We start from the raw sequence: 23,351 nt of genomic DNA on the forward strand, positions 1-23,351 counted from the left end.
TTTCCCGGGGTCGACCCCCAGACCCCAAAATCTCGCGCCTTCGGCGCTCACACGCTAATTTGGCCAATTTGCGTATTCGTTAATTTCCTTTTAGCGACCCCACTGTCAATAAATGTGTACAAGGATTATATTTAATGATATATAAAAAAAAGTATATAAAAAGTATATATGGTTGTGTGTTGAATTAATCTCCTCCTGTAGGTGCGGCGGGGGGGAGGGGGTTACAAAATATTGAGGACCTTTGCCCCCCCATTACGTTTCATCTTCCTACGCCACTGATGTGTATAAACTAACCAAGCCTATTATAGGCGATGACCGACATCAAAATCGTGATCATTATATTGTTCAAAAGGCCACTTCTTTTTATGATCGAATCATAGATATTTATTGATAGAAGTACTAAATATTAACAGCTTAAAATGATTAATCGATTTCGGCAATAGTCTGCTAAAACCTCGTTATAAAAGAAGTTGTCCACCCTAGTCCAGACTAGGAAATGACTTTCAACAAATAACAAAATTTAATATGTGTACAAAGTGTGATTTATTAATATTTAATCAAACAAAATCAAAAAGTAATGATATTCAAGAAGAAAAAGAAAGTTCCGATCATAAGCAAAATCCCATCGCATAATAAAACTAAAATGAACTTAAGACAAATGCAATTAGTAGACTGGCACGAGTATGTATGATTGTTAAGTAACTAACTTAATCGTCATTTTCAAATAAGTAATTCAATTCAATAATCAGTTAAATGTTGCTTTTAAATATCAGCAGAATGTGTGTTCTTTGATTGAGATTATATTACAATAATCAATTCCATGATTGTTTTACGCAAGTATTGCAGGAATCTGAATACATACGCTTTGTAACATTATGCATTGTATAAGATAGCTTTTCTTGAGATTCTAGTGCAGAGATTAACTTTTAATATTGAGCGATTCTTTTTTCTAAAATATACAAAATATGTTATATTACGTGGGTTCAATTTTCGTGGTTATGTTTTCGTTAGTATTTTATTAGTTGGTTATCTAACACGGCATAGCTAATATAGTGAATAGAATGATTTCTTTAAGGTAATATTTTCTTATATTTAAAGTTAATATTGTTGATTTTAAACTGTTCGTTGTCGATTGCAACCAAAAGATACAAATACAAAGTGTGACATAATATAACCAAATATGAATAACATAGACAGTGAGCCTTGTATATAATGTTACATAAATGAATCATACAGTTTTATACAACACATAAAACAACCAAGCATACATATACGATGATAAATGCATTAATCGAAGCGAAATTAGTCGGTAATTTATTAAGGGATCTATACTGTTTGTGTCCATAATACCTTACAAACATCAAAATTATACTACATGTTGTACATTGATACTCTTAGTATGTGAGTAATTTTCGACAAACATGTCCGGTATCATTGTCAGTCAATCGTACTATCATAGGATCTGTCTCCATTTGTCCTCTTTTTACAAATGTTGAGATACTTTTCTTTGTTTTCTGACACATGGGAAAATGGAGGGAGTACGCAGCCTATGATATCACACGGGTGCATAGCTCGAACAATTGCAGCCTTATATTAAGTGTTTTGAATTCTTTGTTATTATTTGAGATTTTTTCTGGGAACAATTTAATTTTACGTTCTTACTAAACATAAAAAGGAAATATTGATACATTTGATCGATCTTCCAAAGCACGAACTTATGTTTTATTTTCTTTGTTGTTACCTTAATTTTAGTGATTTTGATTTTGCACTAATTGTGTGCTGTATGTTACTTATTTAACATATATATTTTGTTGTGGCGTACCATCTATCATCATATTTTAAGAAAAGAATCAATATAGGCTGTAACTGTTATCTAATCCTTTTGGCCATCACATCTGGCAAGTGTTGAAATGAAAAATGAAGCATTGCGATTTCCTTTGTTTAAATTCAAGTTTTCCCTAAAATTTGTTTGTGTTGAAATATGTACGGTACAGTATTTTTAGTAAACATTGATACGGATATTTCCTATGGATGAGGTACATACAGTATAAAACCTTTATAATAGAGATTGCATTTAGAACTTTTTAACATAATTACATGTTTCGAGAAAATATGTTTGCTCCAATAATACATATGCTTGTTTCTATAATACCTAAAATAATTGTCCAAACCATAAATTTCTTATTATTATTACATCTCACAATATTATCAATAAAACATGTATGTAAAATGCATAATAATCATTTATTGTCAATGCACACAAATATATATACATATAAACATGTACGTTTAATACAAAAATTTCATAACCATCATACAGTGATTTCGCGAAGTAATTTTTTAATATTGAAAAAAGTGATTTCAGTAAAACCTGATTCGAAAAATAGTAAGAATGGAGTGCCACGAGATTCCTTTGTTTAAATTTTAAACCTGTGATAACATCTATTGTAAAGGAAAACATGTAGGTCATCTAACAAACAAAACAAAATTCCGTATCAAGGGACACCAAGTAAGGTAACTATGATAGACCAGAGTAACAAATAACATATCATATCAAACTACGATAATCATGGAATACCTCACACGTTTTACATCAACATCATTGGGAAAACAAAATAATTACGAAATCCTACTCATAAGAAATTTGATTAAAATAAAACTTACACAAGAAAAATAAGGATTTATTGATCCCGAAACTTGATAAAACGATATGATGTTATTCCTAATCTACATATCTAAAAGGAAACTAATAATAGTTTGCGTTGTTTAATACACCATTGTATATCAAACACATCATACGACTAATTTTTCAACAGGTGTAAAACCTGAATATCTTTGATCTATCAAAATACGTTATATCAAAATACGTAATACTTACTGTTCTTCAATGTGATCAAGGGTAGTCATGCTTGACATTTACCTTTATTTTCATCCAATTTTCACAAATCTTCAATCAGTATATCAGAAAGAATTACATAATCTTACACCAAAATGATAATGTCTGTCTATTAAACTAGTACAAACTAGATTATTATTATTATTAGGTTTTAGATGTTTAATGCGTGCCTTTTGTGGTGGAGCACGCGAGATTTCACCTCACTGACCAGGGCTTTACTGGTCGTAGCCCGAGTTGAATGGATTGGCGTGACTGCTGGACTGGTCATTTGGAAGCGGCACTGGTTGTTGTTGTTGGGTGACAACCAGCAAACCTGTTAATAAACAATAAAACACAGATAATAAAATAATAAAAATCAACAGTATGATTGGTTTCCTTTGACGCATGCAAATGTAAAAAATGAGGAATCGAAATACAACAATAATAAGGTAGATCAATGATATAAACCTAATATCAAACCATCATTTTGTCTATGGATGAATTTTCACAAAAAACAATGGAATGGAATTTCCTTCATTTCAACCAGTCCCACATTTGAACATTTCAATAAATAATGATATTCGTCCCAAATAAAGTTATTAAACTGATAAGCAGTTTATTAAACTTGCTATGTTGCCTTTCCACACTAAGCCATCTTCAAGTTTATATGATAATTTTATATTTGAGCATATTAATTGACAAAACACAAGTTTTTTTCAGAATGGAGAGTAAGGTAAGGTTTTAGTTCTAACTCTTAATTCAAATGTACCGTAAAAATATCTCCTTAAACATTTTCGATTTCTGAGATTCGGTTTTGCAAAAATTGGTCAACAAGTTCGCCAGGTTAGTACAATATATTAACATGTGGATTTGTCGGACTATATATATGACCAATCAATATTTTTGACAAATGAATGAGATATCTACAGCAGAGTATCATTTCCACAATAACTGATGAAACCGTCTTCCTTGAAAAATTCCTCGCTAGTACATAAAGTAAAGCAAATACAACGCAGTAGAAACAGAAGAAAGAAATAAAATGAATTTCCAAAATAAAAATATATAAACTATTACAATGACTTTGATATCAATTATTTCAAGAATATTTAACTGATATAAATTATTTCAAGAATATTTAACTGATAAAATTCCTACACAATATAAATGATTTAAAAAAAAAGAAAACAGAAGTATTTTATCTCTTCTATCCTCTTGTGTTGCACATACACTTATTTAGGTAAATCCGTGCACACACGAGGGCAACCTTATTAGTTATATTGCCTATTTTTTTAACCTCAGATCTGTTTTCACCAATCATTTAAAAACAATATTTTATTATGCACAGAAAGAACCTCTGATTAGTTTACTTTATAACTCTTGGGTCTATAAGCCGTAGATACATGTAGTATTATCATTAACAGAGATTATAAGCCGTAGATACATGTAGTATTATCATTAACAGAGATTATAAGCCGTAGATACATGTAGTATTATCATTAGCAGAGATTATAAGCCGTAGATACATGTAGTATTATCATTAACAGAGATTATGTAATTTAGATAGAGGAGTCACCAGCTGTGTGCATAGATTGTGTGTATACACTGACAATGGTAGTCAGAGAGTACTGACCTAGATGGAGACGTGTATCACAGTATGTGTATTCAACCTATCAGGAGGCAGTCTTCCCATGACTGCTTTACATGTAATGCAGTAATTGAAAGACAACTTTCTGATTTTATTCTAGGAATATTATTTAATGATTGTGAAATTTATGAATGGAAGTTTATGAATGAAATGGTTCAAGAGGTTACCACTAAATGTCATGGTAGGGCAAGTCATACGCATAAATTGATAGTTATAACAATAGCGCTACGCGTTGTATCAGAAGTGGAAGTTTCTGCTCTTTGGACGAGTGGTTCGCCAGTTGTCAGTATAATGTGACCGGATGGGATGTGTTGCTTGGTGACTTGTTTGTGGCATGTTTCATTCACAAAAATATAGCACTATATATAGGAAAAGAGTTCCACCATACAAGAAGACACAACACGAATATAGAAGTCTCCCACAACACACCCTAGCACTTCATACACTCAACACACCGAACACATGGGGAGCCATCCTGGCTGTTAATTTAATCAAACAAACAAACAACTCATTACAGAAAACAAACTTTTATGAAAAAACATGTATTTCATTATAAAACCATTGCCATGGCCCACCATAAATTTTAACACGTTAAGTTTCTAGCTGAATTAAACCCCACACAATGTTTCCCAGCCGAACGGATGTGAGTGGGGAAAGATCATTTATTTGACCAACCGAACTCATGTATATCAGTGGCCTTTAGTATATATAGATATTCATTCATTTAAATCACATCATTTCAATAATAAAGAGACTTACACATATATTTGAATTATCAACAATCTGCTCAAAATATAATATTAAAACTTATTTATATCATATTATCAAATATTAACAGTGTCTAATTTATATTAATTTCATAGCCTACCTTGAGGTGGTGCTACAACGGTCCCAGAACTTCTATTACGGCATGCGCAGCAGGCACAGCAGCAACACACACAGCAAGTGATGAGGCTTGCAACAATACCCAGTACAACTAATAACGGGACGTACCTACAACACAACAAACTATCCTACTATAGCCAGTACAACCAATAACGGGACGTACCTACAACACAACAAGGACATAGTCATTCAGATCCCCTGCCAACGGAGATATCAAAGCTGAAGTAAGTTTGATTAAGGAGACTTATGTGTATGGAAAAAAAACAGGAAAAAGGAAGTTGAGCTAAAGAAAGATGGAGTATCATTCAAGTAGAGCGGGGCTGCAATTGTTGAATCAGGTATACAGCCTTGACATTTATATTAGACTATATACACAAAGATGGGTGGAGTTTTGCAAAGTAACATTTACCATTTACCATAATATTTTCAACAATGTTTCCATGGTAACGGAAAAAGTGCAAAAAATGAAAACCTAAAAATAGCAAAAGGTACTACTAGACCATAAAAAGAATGTGTCTATGAAGTTTCGTGGAAATATCTCTGCCGGTTTTAAAGTTATGCTCCAGAAATGAACCTGCTACAAAAATATAATATTTTCAGCAATGTTTCTATGGTTACAGAAAAAAGCACAAAAAGTGAAAACCTAAAAATAGAAAAAGGCACTACTAGACCATAAGAACAATGTGTCTATGAAGTTTCGTGGAAATATCTCTTCTGGTTTTAGAGTTGTGCTCCGGAAACGATTCTTCCACAAAAATCTGCCATTTTCAGCAATGTTTCCATGGTTACAGAAAAAAAGTATAAAAAGTGAAAACCTTAAAATAGCAAAAGGCACTACTAGACCATAAGACCAATGTGTCTATGAAGTTTCGTGGAAATATCTCTACTGGTTTTAGAGTTACGCTCAGGAAACCATACGTACGTACGGACGGACGGACGGAACCCATTTGTATATCCCCCGCCAACTTCGTTGGGCGGGGAATAACAAACTATTCTACTATAGCCAGGACAACAAATAACGGGACGTACCTACAACACAACAAACTATCCTACTATAGTCAGAACAACCAATAACGGGACGTACCTACAACACAACAAACTATCCTACTATAGCCAGTACAACCAATAACGGAGGACGTACCTACAACACAACAAACTATCCTACTATAGCCAGAACAACCAATAACGGGACATACTACAACACAACAAACTATCCTACTATAGCAGAACAACCAATAACGGGACGTACCTACAACACAACAAACTATCCTACTATAGTCAGAACAACCAATAACGGGACGTACCTACAACACAACAAACTATCCTACTATAGCAGAACAACCAATAACGGGACGTACCTACAACACAACAAACTATCCTACTATAGACAGAACAACCAATAACGGGACGACTACCACAACACAACAAACTATCCTACTATAGTCAGAACAACCAATAACGGGACGTACCTACAACACAACAAACTATCCTACTATAGTCAGAACAACCAATAACGGGACGTACCTACAACACAACAAACTATCCTACTATAGCCAGAACAACCAATAACGGGACGTACCTACAACACAACAAACTATCCTACTATAGTAAAACAACCAATAATGGGACATACCTACAACACAACAAACTACCCTACTATAGCCAGAACAACCAATAACGGGACGTACCTACAACACAACAAACTATCCCTACTATAGTCAGAACAACCAATAACGGGACGTACCTACAACACAACAAACTATCCTACTATAGCCAGAACAACCAATAACGGGACGTACCTACAACACAACAAACTATCCTACTATAGCCAGAACAACCAATAACGGAGACGTACCTACAACACAACAAACTATCCTACTATAGCCAGAACAACCAATAACGGGACGTACCTACAACACAACAAACTATCCTACTATAGTCAGAACAACCAATAACGGGACGTACCTACAACACAACAAACTATCCTACTATAGTCAGAACAACCAATAACGGGACGTACCTACAACACAACAAACTATCCTACTATAGCCAGAACAACCAATAACGGGACGTACCTACAACACAACAAACTATCCTACTACTATAGTCAGAACAACCAATAACGGGACGTACCTACAACACAACAAACTATCCTACTATAGCAAGAACAACCAATAACGGGACGTACCTACAACACAACAAACTATCCTACTATAGCAGAACAACCAATAACGGGACGTACCTACAACACAACAAACTATCCTACTATAGTCAGAACAACCAATAACGGGACGTACCTACAACACAACAAACTATCCTACTATAGTCAGAACAACCAATAACGGGACGTACTACTAAAACAAACAAACTACCTACTATAGTCAGAACAACCAATAACGGACGTACCTACAACACAACAAACTATCCTACTATAGTCAGAACAACCAATAACGGGACGTACCTACAACACAACAAACTATCCTACTATAGTCAGAACAACCAATAACGGGACATACCTATACAACACAACAAACTATCCTACTATAGTCAGAACAACCAATAACGGGACGTACCTACAACACAACAAACTATCCTACTATAGACAGAACAACCAATAACGGGACGTACCTACAACACAACAAACTATCCTACTATAGACAGAACAACCAATAACGGGACGTACCTACAACACAACAAACTATCCTACTATAGTCAGAACAACCAATAACGGGACATACCTACAACACAACAAACTATCCTACTATAGTCAGAACAACCAATAACGGGACGTACCTACAACACAACAAACTATCCTACTATAGTCATAACGCATACCTACAACACAATAACAGGACAAACGACGTACCTACAACACAACAAACTATCCTACTATAGACAGAACAACCAATAACGGGACATACCTACAACACAACAAACTATCCTACTATAGTCAGAACAACCAATAACGGGACGTACCTACAACACAACAAACTATCCTACTATAGTCAGAACAACCAATAACGGGACGTACCTACAACACAACAAACTATCCTACTACTATAGTCAGAACAACCAATAACGGGACGTACCTACAACACAACAAACTATCCTACTATAGACAGAACAACCAATAACGGGACGTACCTACAACACAACAAACTATCCTACTATAGTCAGAACAACCAATAACGGGACGTACCTACAACACAACAAACTATCCTACTATAGTCAGAACAACCAATAACGGGACGTACCTACAACACAACAAACTATCCTACTATAGTCAGAACAACCAATAACGGGACGTACCTACAACACAACAAACTATCCTACTATAGCCAGAACAACCAATAACAGGACGTACCTACAACACAACAAACTATCCTACTATAGACAGAACAACCAATAACGGGACGTACCTACAACACAACAAACTATCCTACTATAGTAGCCAGAACAACCAATAACGGGACGTACCTACAACACAACAAACTATCCTACTATAGACAGAACAACCAATAACGGGACGTACCTACAACACAACAAACTATCCTACTATAGTCAAAACAACCAATAACGGGACGTACCTACAACACAACAAACTATCCTACTATAGTCAGAACAACCAATAACGGGACGTACCTACAACACAACAAACTATCCTACTATAGTCAGAACAACCAATAACGGGACGTACCTACAACACAACAAACTATCCTACTATAGACAGAACAACCAATAACGGGACGTACCTACAACACAACAAACTATCCTACTATAGACAGAACAACCAATAACGGGACGTACCTACAACACAACAAACTATCCTACTATAGTCAGAACAACCAATAACGGGACGTACCTACAACACAACAAACTATCCTACTATAGTCAGAACAACCAATAACGGGACGTACCTACAACACAACAAACTATCCTACTATAGTCAGAACAACCAATAACGGGACGTACCTACAACACAACAAACTATCCTACTATAGTCAGAACAACCAATAACGGGACGTACCTACAACACAACAAACTATCCTACTATAGTCAGAACAACCAATAACGGGACGTACCTACAACACAACAAACTATCCTACTATAGTCATAACAACCAATAACGGGACGTACCTACAACACAACAAACTATCCTACTATAGACAGAACAACCAATAACGGGACATACCTACAACACAACAAACTATCCTACTATAGTCAGAACAACCAATAACGGGACGTACCTACAACACAACAAACTATCCTACTATAGTCAGAACAACCAATAACGGGACGTACCTACAACACAACAAACTATCCTACTATAGTCAGAACAACCAATAACGGGACGTACCTACAACACAACAAACTATCCTACTATAGTCAGAACAACCAATAACGGGACGTACCTACAACACAACAAACTATCCTACTATAGTCATAACAACCAATAACGGGACGTACCTACAACACAACAAACTATCCTACTATAGTCAGAACAACCAATAACGGGACGTACCTACAACACAACAAACTAACCTACTATAGTCATAACAACCAATAACGGGACGTACCTACAACACAACAAACTATCCTACTATAGTCAGAACAACCAATAACGGGACGTACCTACAACACAACAAACTATCCTACTATAGTCAGAACAACCAATAACGGGACGTACCTACAACACAACAAACTATCCTACTATAGTCATAACAACCAATAACGGGACGTACCTACAACACAACAAACTATCCTACTATAGTCATAACAACCAATAACGGGACGTACCTACAACACAACAAACTATCCTACTATAGTCAGAACAACCAATAACGGGACGTACCTACAACACAACAAACTATCCTACTATAGCCAGAACAACCAATAACGGGACGTACCTACAACACAACAAACTATCCTACTATAGTCAGAACAACCAATAACGGGACGTACCTACAACACAACAAACTATCCTACTATAGTCAGAACAACCAATAACGGGACGTACCTACAACACAACAAACTATCCTACTATAGTCAGAACAACCAATAACGGGACATACCTACAACACAACAAACTATCCTACTATAGTCAGAACAACCAATAACGGGACGTACCTACAACACAACAAACTATCCTACTATAGTCAGAACAACCAATAACGGGACGTACCTACAACACAACAAACTATCCTACTATAGTCAGAACAACCAATAACGGGACGTACCTACAACACAACAAACTATCCTACTATAGTCAGAACAACCAATAACGGGACGTACCTACAACACAACAAACTATCCTACTATAGACAGAACAACCAATAACGGGACGTACCTACAACACAACAAACTATCCTACTATAGTCAGAACAACCAATAACGGGACGTACTACAACACAACAAACTATCCTACTATAGTCAGAACAACCAATAACGGGACGTACCTACAACACAACAAACTATCCTACTATAGTCAGAACAACCAATAACGGGACGTACCTACAACACAACAAACTATCCTACTATAGTCAGAACAACCAATAACGGGACGTACCTACAACACAACAAACTATCCTACTATAGTAACAAACAACCAATAACGGGACGTACCTACAACACAACAAACTATCCTACTATAGTCAGAACAACCAATAACGGGACGTACCTACAACACAACAAACTATCCTACTATAGTCAGAACAACCAATAACGGGACGTACCTACAACACAACAAACTATCCTACTATAGTCAGAACAACCAATAACGGGACGTACCTACAACACAACAAACTATCCTACTATAGTCAGAACAACCAATAACGGGACGTACCTACAACACAACAAACTATCCTACTATAGTCAGAACAACCAATAACGGGACGTACCTACAACACAACAAACTATCCTACTATAGTCAGAACAACCAATAACGGGACGTACCTACAACACAACAAACTATCCTACTATAGTCAGAACAACCAATAACGGGACGTACCTACAACACAACAAACTATCCTACTATAGTCAGAACAACCAATAACGGGACGTACCTACAACACAACAAACTATCCTACTATAGTCAAACAACCAATAACGGGACGTACCTACAACACAACAAACTATCCTACTATAGTCAGAACAACCAATAACGGACGTACCTACAACACAACAAACTACCCTACTATAGACCAGAACAACCAATAACGGGACGTACCTACAACACAACAAACTATCCTACTATAGTCAGAACAACCAATAACGGGACGTACCTACAACACAACAAACTATCCTACTATAGTCCAGAACAACCAATAACGGGACGTACCTACAACACAACAAACTATCCTACTATAGTCAGAACAACCAATAACGGGACGTACCTACAACACAACAAACTATCCTACTATAGACAGTACAACCAATAACGGGACGTACCTACAACACAACAAACTATCCTACTATAGTCAGAACAACCAATAACAGGACGTACCTACAACACAACAAACTATCCTACTATAGTCAGAACAACCAATAACGGGACGTACCTACAACACAACAAACTATCCTACTATAGTCCAGAACAACCAATAACGGACGTACCTACAACACAACAAACTATCCTACTATAGTCAGAACAACCAATAACGGGACGTACCTACAACACAACAAACTATCCTACTATAGTCAGAACAACCAATAACGGGACGTACCTACAACACAACAAACTATCCTACTATAGTCAGAACAACCAATAACGGGACGTACCTACAACACAACAAACTATCCTACTATAGTCAGAACAACCAATAACGGGACGTACCTACAACACAAACAAACTATCCTACTATAGACAGAACAACCAATAACGGACGTACCTACAACACAACAAACTATCCTACTATAGTCAGAACAACCAATAACGGGACGTACCTACAACACAACAAACTATCCTACTATAGTCAGAACAACCAATAACGGGACGTACCTACAACACAACAAACTATCCTACTATAGCCAGTACAACAAATAACGGGACGTACCTACAACACAACAAACTATCCTACTATAGTCAGAACAACCAATAACGGGACGTACCTACAACACAACAAACTATCCTACTATAGCCAGAACAACCAATAACGGGACGTACCTACAACACAACAAACTATCCTACTATAGTCAGAACAACCAATAACGGGGACATACCTACAACACAACAAACTATCCTACTATAGTCAGAACAACCAATAACGGGACGTACCTACAACACAACAAACTATCCTACTATAGACAGAACAACCAATAACGGGACGTACCTACAACACAACAAACTATCCTACTATAGTCAGAACAACCAATAACAGGACGTACCTACAACACAACAAACTATCCTACTATAGTCAGAACAACCAATAACGGGACGTACCTACAACACAACAAACTATCCTACTATAGCCAGAACAACCAATAACGGGACGTACCTACAACACAACAAACTATCCTACTATAGTCAGAACAACCAATAACGGGACGTACCTACAACACAACAAACTATCCTACTATAGTCAGAACAACCAATAACGGGACGTACCTACAACACAACAAACTATCCTACTATAGTCAGAACAACCAATAACGGGACATACCTACAACACAACAAACTATCCTACTATAGCCAGAACAACCAATAACGGGACGTACCTACAACACAACAAACTACCCTACTATAGTCAGAACAACCAATAACGGACGTACCTACAACACAACAAACTATCCTACAATAGTCAGAACAACCAATAACTACCTACAACACAACAAACTATCCTACTATAGCCAAACAACCAATAACGGGACTACCTACAACACAACAAACTACCCTACTATAGCCAGAACAACCAATAACGGGACGTACCTACAACACAACAAACTATCCTACTATAGTCAGAACAACCAATAACGGGACGTACCTACAACACAACAAACTATCCTACTATAGTCAGAACAACCAATAACGGACGTACCTACAACACAACAAACTATCCTACTATAGTCAGAACAACCAATAACGGGACGTACCTACAACACAACAAACTACCCTACTATAGCCAGAACAACCAATAACGGGACGTACCTACAACACAACAAACTATCCTACTATAGTCAGAACAACCAATAACGGGACGTACCTACAACACAACAAACTATCCTACTATAGTCAGAACAACCAATAACGGGACGTACCTACAACACAACAAACTATCCTACTATAGTCAGAACAACCAATAACGGGACGTACCTACAACACAACAAACTATCCTACTATAGTCAGAACAACCAATAACGGGACGTACCTACAACACAACAAACTATCCTACTATAGAACAGAACAACCAATAACGGGACGTACCTACAACACAACAAACTATCCTACTAACAGAACAACCAATAACGGGACGTACCTACAACACAACAAACTATCCTACTATAGTCAGAACAACCAATAACGGGACGTACCTACAACACAACAAACTATCCTACTATAGCCAGAACAACCAATAACGGGACGTACCTACAACACAACAAACTATCCTACTATAGTCAGAACAACCAATAACGGACGTAACCTACAACACAACAAACTATCCTACTATAGTCAGAACAACCAATAACAGGACGTACCTACAACACAACAAACTATCCTACTATAGTCCCAGAACAACCAATAACGGGACGTACCTACAACACAACAAACTATCCTACTATAGTCAGAACAACCAATAACGGGACTTACCTACAACACAACAAACTATCCTAACTATAACAGAACACCAATAACCGGGACATATACAACAGAACTACAACACAACAAACTATCCTATAGTCAGAACAACCAATAACGGACGTACCTACAACACAACACACTATCTACAATAGCCAGAACAACCATAACGGGACGTACCTACAACACAACAAACTATCCTACTATAGCAGAACAACCAATAACGGGTACTACCTACAACACAACAAACTATTCTACAATAGCCAGAAAAACCAATAACGGGACGTACCTACAACACTAACCACAACAAAATCTATAGCCAGAACACAATAAGGACATACCTACACACACAACACTACTATCCTCCAATAGCCAGAACAACCAATAACGGGACGTACCTACAACACAACAAACTATCCTACTATAGCCAGAACAACCAATATAACGGACGTACGACCTACAACCAACAAACTATTCCTACTATAGACAGTACAACCAATAACGGGACGTACCTACAACACAACAAACTATCCTACTATAGACAGAAAAACCAATAACGGGACGTACCTACAACACAACAAACTATCCTACTATAGACAGTACAACCAATAACGGGACATAGCTACAACACAACAAACTATTATACAATAGTCAGAACAACCAAGGGCAAATGTACCGAACATGCATGTCTTTGACATAACATACATGCAGCTTCAGGTCAATGTAATGGTAATGCACCGCAATATAGCTTGTATTTTAAAAAGAAACGAAAGTGGAAATTGAGAGTAAACTGATATTAAATTGTACAAATACATTTAGTAAGGCAATGGAAATCTTGTATGTTTTCATACTGTAATGAAGTATAAAATAGCACTTTGTTCGCGTGTTACCCGTCTTTATGCTCGCGTTACACTGACCCGAATTAGATACAGGAAATGAAAAAGTTCCATATTCGTATGTCCATCGGATGTCGATATCCGGACAATGTGACGCGTTCTGCAAGTTAACGTTCAAGTTCTTTATTACGGTCAGCCATTTGGCTTACAATCATAATAAACATAAAACATGTATTTCGTGTGAGAAACACAATCAAGCACAAACTCTCTAAACTCACATTTACTTATCACCTTGTATTTAGTGTAAAGGATATTGGTATTGTACACATTAACTTTTTGTCTCTCACCAGTGATCTGCAAACCAGGCGGCACAGAAGTCCATCCTCATATCCGCGGGTGCCCTCATAATGATGTTATTACAGCAGTCGTACTTGATCAAATTGAAGCAGCAGTAGTTGTCACACCATTTCTGGTCGTTAGAAACTTCATTGCCGATAATGTTATAGTGTGCTCGGCAGCACTCGCCTCCCTCGCCGAGCCTCACTGTAATAAAGACATTGGTTAGTGAATAATGCTTAACGTTCTACCAACAGCTAGCGTCTTATTTGAAGGCCCTGTTGACTCTACGTTTACCGAATGTGTAGGGACATTGTGGTATGGTCTGCATAAGTATCACTTACTGGAAATCTAAAGAAATATTTCCGGAAGTATGCTCGGCCAGCGAATGCTGAAAAGAAGGCGGTCTTAGGAAGGCGTTTTATATGAAGAAAAAGATTAATAGAAAAGATACGATCTCAGCCCATTGTGCGCTTAAGTAAAAGGGGGAGAGGGCACAAAAATGGGTAAAAGCTCAAAAGGTGTGGTCATTTTATATTTTATTTTTACAAAACATTGTAAACAGTAGATACAAAAAGAGTGTTATTTTGAAAAGAAATAGTTTGATGTATCAAATGATAATAATTTTGATGTGTAAGTGTAGAACAAGTAACACCATAGTCATTGTGGAAACTGGTATATGAAATAAAATAAATAATTAGACTATAATTTCTCCTTATTGCGATACTAATACTAGTGGTGATTGATTACATTATTTATCAAAGTGCCTTTTTTCATTTGACAGAATATTATATAGGTACAAAAAATGTACGACGAGGTACTATCATACGAATGTTGTAAATAATTAAGTATGTCTCTCTATATACTGTTATTTGTAAACAGAAATAGACGCACGAGTATAAAGACTCATATAATAACGAGAAGTAGTATCCAAAAAGATAGATACACATACAAGATATCCAAAATACAGGGTACCATATAATAACTCCAGAAATCCAATATAGACGCATACGAGATACAGGGCCTATATATAGAATATAGCTAAGTTATCCAAAATAGACATACAAGATACAGGGCCATATATAATAACTAAATATCCAAACTAGACATACAAGATACAGGGCCATATAATAACTAAATATCCAAAATAGACGTACGAGATACAGGGCCATATATAATAACTAAATATCCAAAATAGACATAGAAGATACAGGGCCATATAAATAACAAAAGTACACTTAGAAGATAAATATATAATAACCAAGTATCCAAAATGGACAAACGAGATACAGGGCCATATAATAACCAAATATCCAAAATAGACATACGAGATACAGGGCCATATAATAACCAAGTATCCAAAATAGACGTACGATACAGGGCCATATAATAACCAAGTATCCAAAATAGACATACGAGATACAGGCCATATAAATAACCAAGTATCCAAAATAGACAAACGAGATACAGGGCCATATAATAACCAAATATCCAAAATAGACATACGAGATACCAGGGCCATATAATAACTAAGTATCCAAAATAGACAAACGAGATACATGGCCCATATAATACCAAATATCCAAAATAGACAAACGAGATACATGGCCATATAATAACCAAGTATCCAAAAGACAACCGAGATACATGGGCCATATAATAACCAAGTATCCAAAATAGACAGTACGAAGATACATAGGGCCATATAAAACCAAGTATCCCAAAATAGACGTATAAGATACCAGGCCATAAATAACAATATCCAAAATAGACATACAGATATATCAGGGCCATTCGATACATAATAATAACCAATATTCCAAAATAGACATACGAAGATACAGGGTTTTCCATATAATAACTAAGATATCCAAAATAGACATTAACGAAAATACATGTGCCGTATATATCTATTATATCCAAAATATACAATTACGAGATACAGGGCCATATAATAATAACAAAAAATTATTCCAAAATAGACAATACGAGATAAAAGTTCAAAGCCAGAATAAGAACCGGGTATCCCCATATACAGCGAATACCATACAGATACAACCATATAATAACCAAATAATCCAAAATAGATTTAATAACGAGATACAGGGCCATATAAATAACTAAGTATCCAAAATAGACATATACAGGGCCCATATAATAAACTAAGTATCCAAAATAGACGTACGAGATACAGGGCCATATAATAACCAAGTATCCAAAATAGACATACGAGATACAAGGCCCATATAATAACTAAGTATCCAAAATAGACATACAAGATACAGGGCCATATAATAACCAAGTATCCAAAATAGACATACGAGATACAAGGCCCATATAATAACCAAGTATCCAAAATAGACGTACGAGATACAAGGCCCATATAATAACTAAGTATCCAAAATAGACATACGAGATACAGGGCCATATAATAACCAAGTATCCAAAATAGACATACGAGATACAGGGCCATATAATAACTAAGTAATCCAAAATAAACATACGAGATACAGGGCCATATATAATAACCAAGTAACCAAAATAGACATACGACATAACAGGCCATAAAATAACAACATTTAATATAACACCGACCTGATCCAAAATGGACATACGAGATACAGGGTCATATAATAACTAAATATCCAAAATAGACATACGAAGATACAGGGCCATATAATAATCAAGTATCCAAAATAGACTTACGACATACAGAGCAATATAATATTCTAAGTATCCAAAATAGACATACAAGATACAGGGCCATATAATAACCAAGTATCCAAAATAGACATACGAGATACAGTGCCATTTATAATAACAACCAAGATCCAAAATAGACAATACGAGATACATGGCCATATAAAATAACTTTAAGTATCCAAAATAGACAAATACAGAGATACATGCCCATATAATAACTAAGTAATCCAAAATAGACATACGACATATAAAGGCCATATAATAACCAATATCCAAAATAGACGTACGACAGATACAGGGCCATATAATAACCAACTATCCAAAATAGACAAACGAGATACAGGGCCATATAATAATAACCAGGTATCCAAAATAGACATACAAGATACAGGGCCATATAATAACCAAGTATCCAAAATAGACGTACGACATACAGGGCCATATAATAATTTAATATCCAAAAATAGACATACGAGATACATGGCCATATAATAACCAAGTATCCAAAATAGACAAACGAGATACAGGGCCATATAATAACTAAGTATCCAAAATAGACATACGAGATACAAGGACCATATAATAACTAAATATTGCAAAATAGACATACGACATACAGGGTTATATAATAACTAAATATGCAAAATAGACATACGAGATACATGGCCATATAATAACCATTAGTATCCAAAATAGACAAACGAGATACATGGCCATATAATAACTAAGTATCCAAAATAGACATACGAAGATAAAGGCCATATAATATAACCAAGTAATCCAAAATAGACCACACGAGATACAGGCCCATCATACTAACTAAGTATCCAAAATAGACATACGAAGATACAAGCCATATAATAACCAAGTATCCGAAATAAGACATACGAGATACAGGGCCATATAATAAACAAGTATCCAAAATAGACATACGACATACAGGGACATATAATAACCAAATATCCAAAATAAACAATACGAGATACAAGGCCCATATAACAACTAAGTATCCAAAATAGACATAAACGAGATACAGGGCCATATAATAACCATTAGTATCCAAAATAGACATACGAGATACAGGGCCATATAATAACTAAATATCCAAAATAGACATACAAGATACAGGGCCATATAATAACCAAGTATCCAAAATAGACATACGAGATACAGGCCATTAATATAACCAGTATCCAAAATAGACGAACGAGATACAGGTCCATATAATAAACCCAAGTATCCAAAATAGACGAGATACGAGATAGAAAGGGCCATATAATAACTAAATATCCAAAATAGACGTACGAGATACAGGGCCATGTAATAACTAAGTATCCAAAATAGACATACGAGATACAAGGCCCATGTAATAACTAAGTATCCAAAATAGACGTACGAGATACAGGGCCATATAATAACCAAGTATCCAAAATAGACATACGAGATACAGGCCATATAATAACTAATATCCAAAATAGACATACGAGATACATGGCCATATAATAACTAAATATATCCAAAATAGACATACGAGATACAGGGCCATATAATAACTAAATATCCAAAATAGACATACGAGATACAGGGCCATATAATAACTAAATATTCCAAAATAGACATACAAGATACAGGGCCATATAATAACTAAATATCCAAAATAGACATACAAGATACAGGGCCATATAATAACCAAGTATCCAAAATAGACATACGAGATACAAGGCCCATATAATAACTAAGTATCCAAAATAGACGTACGAGATACAAGGCCCATATAATAACTAAGTATCCAAAATAGACATACGAGATACAGGGCCATATAATAACTAAGTATCCAAAATAGACATACGAGATACAGAGGCCATATAATAACTAAATATCCAAAATAGACATACGAGATACAGGCCATATAATAACTATTATTCCAAAATAGACATACGAGATACAGGGCCATATAATAACTAAATATCCAAAATAGACATACGAGATACAGGCCATATAATAACTAATATATCCAAAATAGACATACGAGATACAGGGCCATATAATAACTAAATATCCAAAATAGACATACGAGATACAGGCCCATATAATAACTAAGTATCCAAAATAGACATACGAGATACAAGGGCCATATAATAACCAATATCCAAAATAGACATACAAGATACAGGCCATATAATAACTAAGTATCCAAAATAGACATACGAGATACAAGGCCCATATAATAACTAAGTATCCAAAATAGACATACGAGATACAAGGCCCATATAATAACTAAATATTCCAAAATAGACATACGAGATACAGGGCCATATAATAACTAAATATCCAAAATAGACATACGAGATACAGGGCCATATAATAACTAAATATCCAAAATAGACATACAAGATACAGGGCCATATAATAACTAAATATCCAAAATAGACGTACGAGATACAGGCCCATATAATAACTAAATATCCAAAATAGACATACAAGATACAGGGCCATATAATAACTAAATATCCAAAATAGACATACGAGATACAGGGCCATATAATAACTAAGTATCCAAAATAGACATACGAGATACAGGGCCCATATATAAATAACTAAATATCCAAAATAGACGTACGAGATACAAGGCCCATATAATAACTAAGTATCCAAAATAGACATACGAGATACAAGGCCCATATAATAACTAAGTATCCAAAATAGACATACGAGATACAAGGCCCATATAATAACTAAGTATCCAAAATAGACATACAAGATACAGGCCCATATAATAAACTAATATCCAAAATAGACATACGAGATACAGGGCCATATAATAACTAAATATCCAAAATAGACATACGAGATACAGGGCCATATAATAACTAAATATTCCAAAATAGACATACAAGATACAAGGCCCATATAATAACTAAATATCCAAAATAGACATACGAGATACAGGCCATATAATAACTAAATATCCAAAATAGACATACGAGATACAGGGCCATATAATAACTAAATATCCAAAATAGACATACGAGATACAGGGCCATATAAATAACTAAATATCCAAAATAGACATACAAGATACAGGGCCATATAATAACTAAATATCCAAAATAGACGTACGAGATACAGGGCCATATAATAACTAAATATCCAAAATAGACATACGAGATACAGGGCCATATAATAACTAAGTATCCAAAATAGACATACGAGATACAAGGGCCATATAATAACTAAGTATCCAAAATAGACATACGAGATACAGGGCCATATAATAACTAAATATCCAAAATAGACATACGAGATACAGGGCCATATAATAACTAAATATTCCAAAATAGACATACGAGATACAGGGCCATATAATAACTAAATATCCAAAATAGACATACGAGATACAGGGCCATATAATAACTAAATATTCCAAAATAGACATACAAGATACAGGGCCCATATAATAACTAAGTATTCCAAAATAGACATACGAGATACAGGGCCATATAATAACTAAATATCCAAAATAGACATACGAGATACAGGGCCATATAATAACTAAATATTCCAAAATAGACATACAAGATACAGGGCCATATAATAACTAAATATTCCAAAATAGACATACGAGATACAGGGCCATATAATAACTAAATATCCAAAATAGACATACGAGATACAGGGCCATATAATAACTAAATATTCCAAAATAGACATACAAGATACAGGGCCATATAATAACTAAATATCCAAAATAGACATACGAGATACAGGGCCATATAATAACTAAATATCCAAAATAGACATACGAGATACAGGGCCATATAATAACTAAGTATCCAAAATAGACGTACAAAGATACAAGGCCCATGTAATAACTAAGTATCCAAAATAGACATACGAGATCAAGGCCCATGGTTCCAAATGATAAAGTACAGCCATTAATAACTAAGTATCCAAAATAGACATACGAATACAAGGCCCAAATATTCCATACCAAATAACATCCAAAATACACAAGATACAGGCCATATAATAACTAATATCCAAAATAGACATACGAGATACAGGGCCATATAATAACCAAGTATCCAAAATAGACATACAAGATACAGGGCCATATAATAACTAAATATTCCAAAATAGACATACAAGATACAGGGCCATATAATAACTTAATATCCAAAATAGACATACGAGATACAGGGCAAATATTTTCGTTTCCATGGTTACCTTACTTGAAATATGTGATGCATAAAATATTGATTTAATAAAAAGTTACTTTCACAATGAATCATATTTATATGACCACAACCTCGATACTTCATTACATCTCATGTGCTAGATCTAGTCGTGTCTGACTCTGTAAAACGTATACGTGCAAGTCGTGTCTGACTCTGTAAAACGTATACGTGCAAGTCGTGTCTGATTCTGTAAACAGTCTATTTTTAATGTTTTCATCGACATGGTTTGGTTAGGTTTACAGCCTATAACTGGACGATCTGTTTACATAGCGGCTAATGGCACACATGGGATAGTCTATGTATTTTCCCATTTTCTAACAAGCATTTCAGTCGCCAGTCTTGTGACTTTATTTGTGGTTTTACTACGGCAGTGTCCGAACTTTCCCTATGTTTACCCTATATACATGTATTTAGGTACATGTATCTGGGATTTATAACACAGGCTAATAAATACATGCTAACGTTTCTGGAAAGCAGGTTTAAATGCCCACCGTTCTAAAATAAATGGATATAATCTCCGCGATGATGATTTGTCAATCAAAATCTATATATTCTACACACAATATTCATAAACGTTTAATTGTGTGACTTACCTAGACACACCAATAGCACAATGATGACGCCGATCTTTGTAGTGCCCTCCATCTTAGGTTCGTTGTCACACTGAGTCACAGTTGAATCGCCTTCCAATAAAACGACAAGGCGGCTGTTCTCACTGTATTCGGCTTAGTGAGAAATATCACTGGGGAGTGGTCTTAGGTGTGCTACTATGTATACAGAGCTAATAGTTTAGAAGCTTCAACCTTGGAATGGTCAGCCCCCTGTTCACTTTTCCTCGAAACCAGCAAAAACGAAAGTGAAACTGAAAATATCGTTTCTTCTAGGAAGTCTAGGGTAGGTTATTATATTTTCACGAAACCAGAAGCAGACGCCTGTGGTTCTACGAAAGCCACGACTACAAATCATCATGAATAGGTGAAAATTGCTAATATATTTAACCAAGGATTTATAAGTGATACGTCCTTGGTTAAACCCTCGGAAA

At 35.4% G+C, this 23,351-nt stretch overlaps 1 protein-coding gene across 1 annotated transcript; it reads right to left on the minus strand.

Moving 5' to 3' along the window:
* Nucleotides 1-519: 519 nt before the first annotated feature.
* LOC138327412 (uncharacterized) lies at nt 520-23,141 on the minus strand. The gene is made up of 4 exons (XM_069273482.1): nt 22,903-23,141; nt 15,380-15,575; nt 5,389-5,513; nt 520-3,209 (listed from the first exon to the last, which is right to left on the minus strand). The coding sequence occupies exons 1-4, from the start codon at nt 22,952-22,954 to the stop codon at nt 3,112-3,114; spliced, it is 471 nt and encodes a 156-aa protein (XP_069129583.1). The 5' UTR covers nt 22,955-23,141; the 3' UTR covers nt 520-3,111.
* Between the last annotated feature and the right edge of the window lie 210 nt (nt 23,142-23,351).

Source organism: Argopecten irradians, chromosome 7 (assembly GCF_041381155.1).
Source record: "Argopecten irradians isolate NY chromosome 7, Ai_NY, whole genome shotgun sequence".
Lineage (NCBI taxonomy): Eukaryota > Metazoa > Mollusca > Bivalvia > Pectinida > Pectinidae > Argopecten > Argopecten irradians.

Coding starts and splice junctions, on each gene's coding strand:
- LOC138327412 (XM_069273482.1), bottom strand. CDS start 22,954: ATGGAGGGCACTACAAAGATCGGCGTCATCATTGTGCTATTGGTGTGT. Junction 15,576..22,902: donor TGTGCTATTGGTGTGTCTAG/GTAAGTCACACA, acceptor TCTTTATTACAG/TGAGGCTCGGCGAGGGAGGC. Junction 3,210..5,388: donor CGTTGTAGCACCACCTCAAG/GTAGGCTATGAA, acceptor GTTTATTAACAG/GTTTGCTGGTTGTCACCCAA.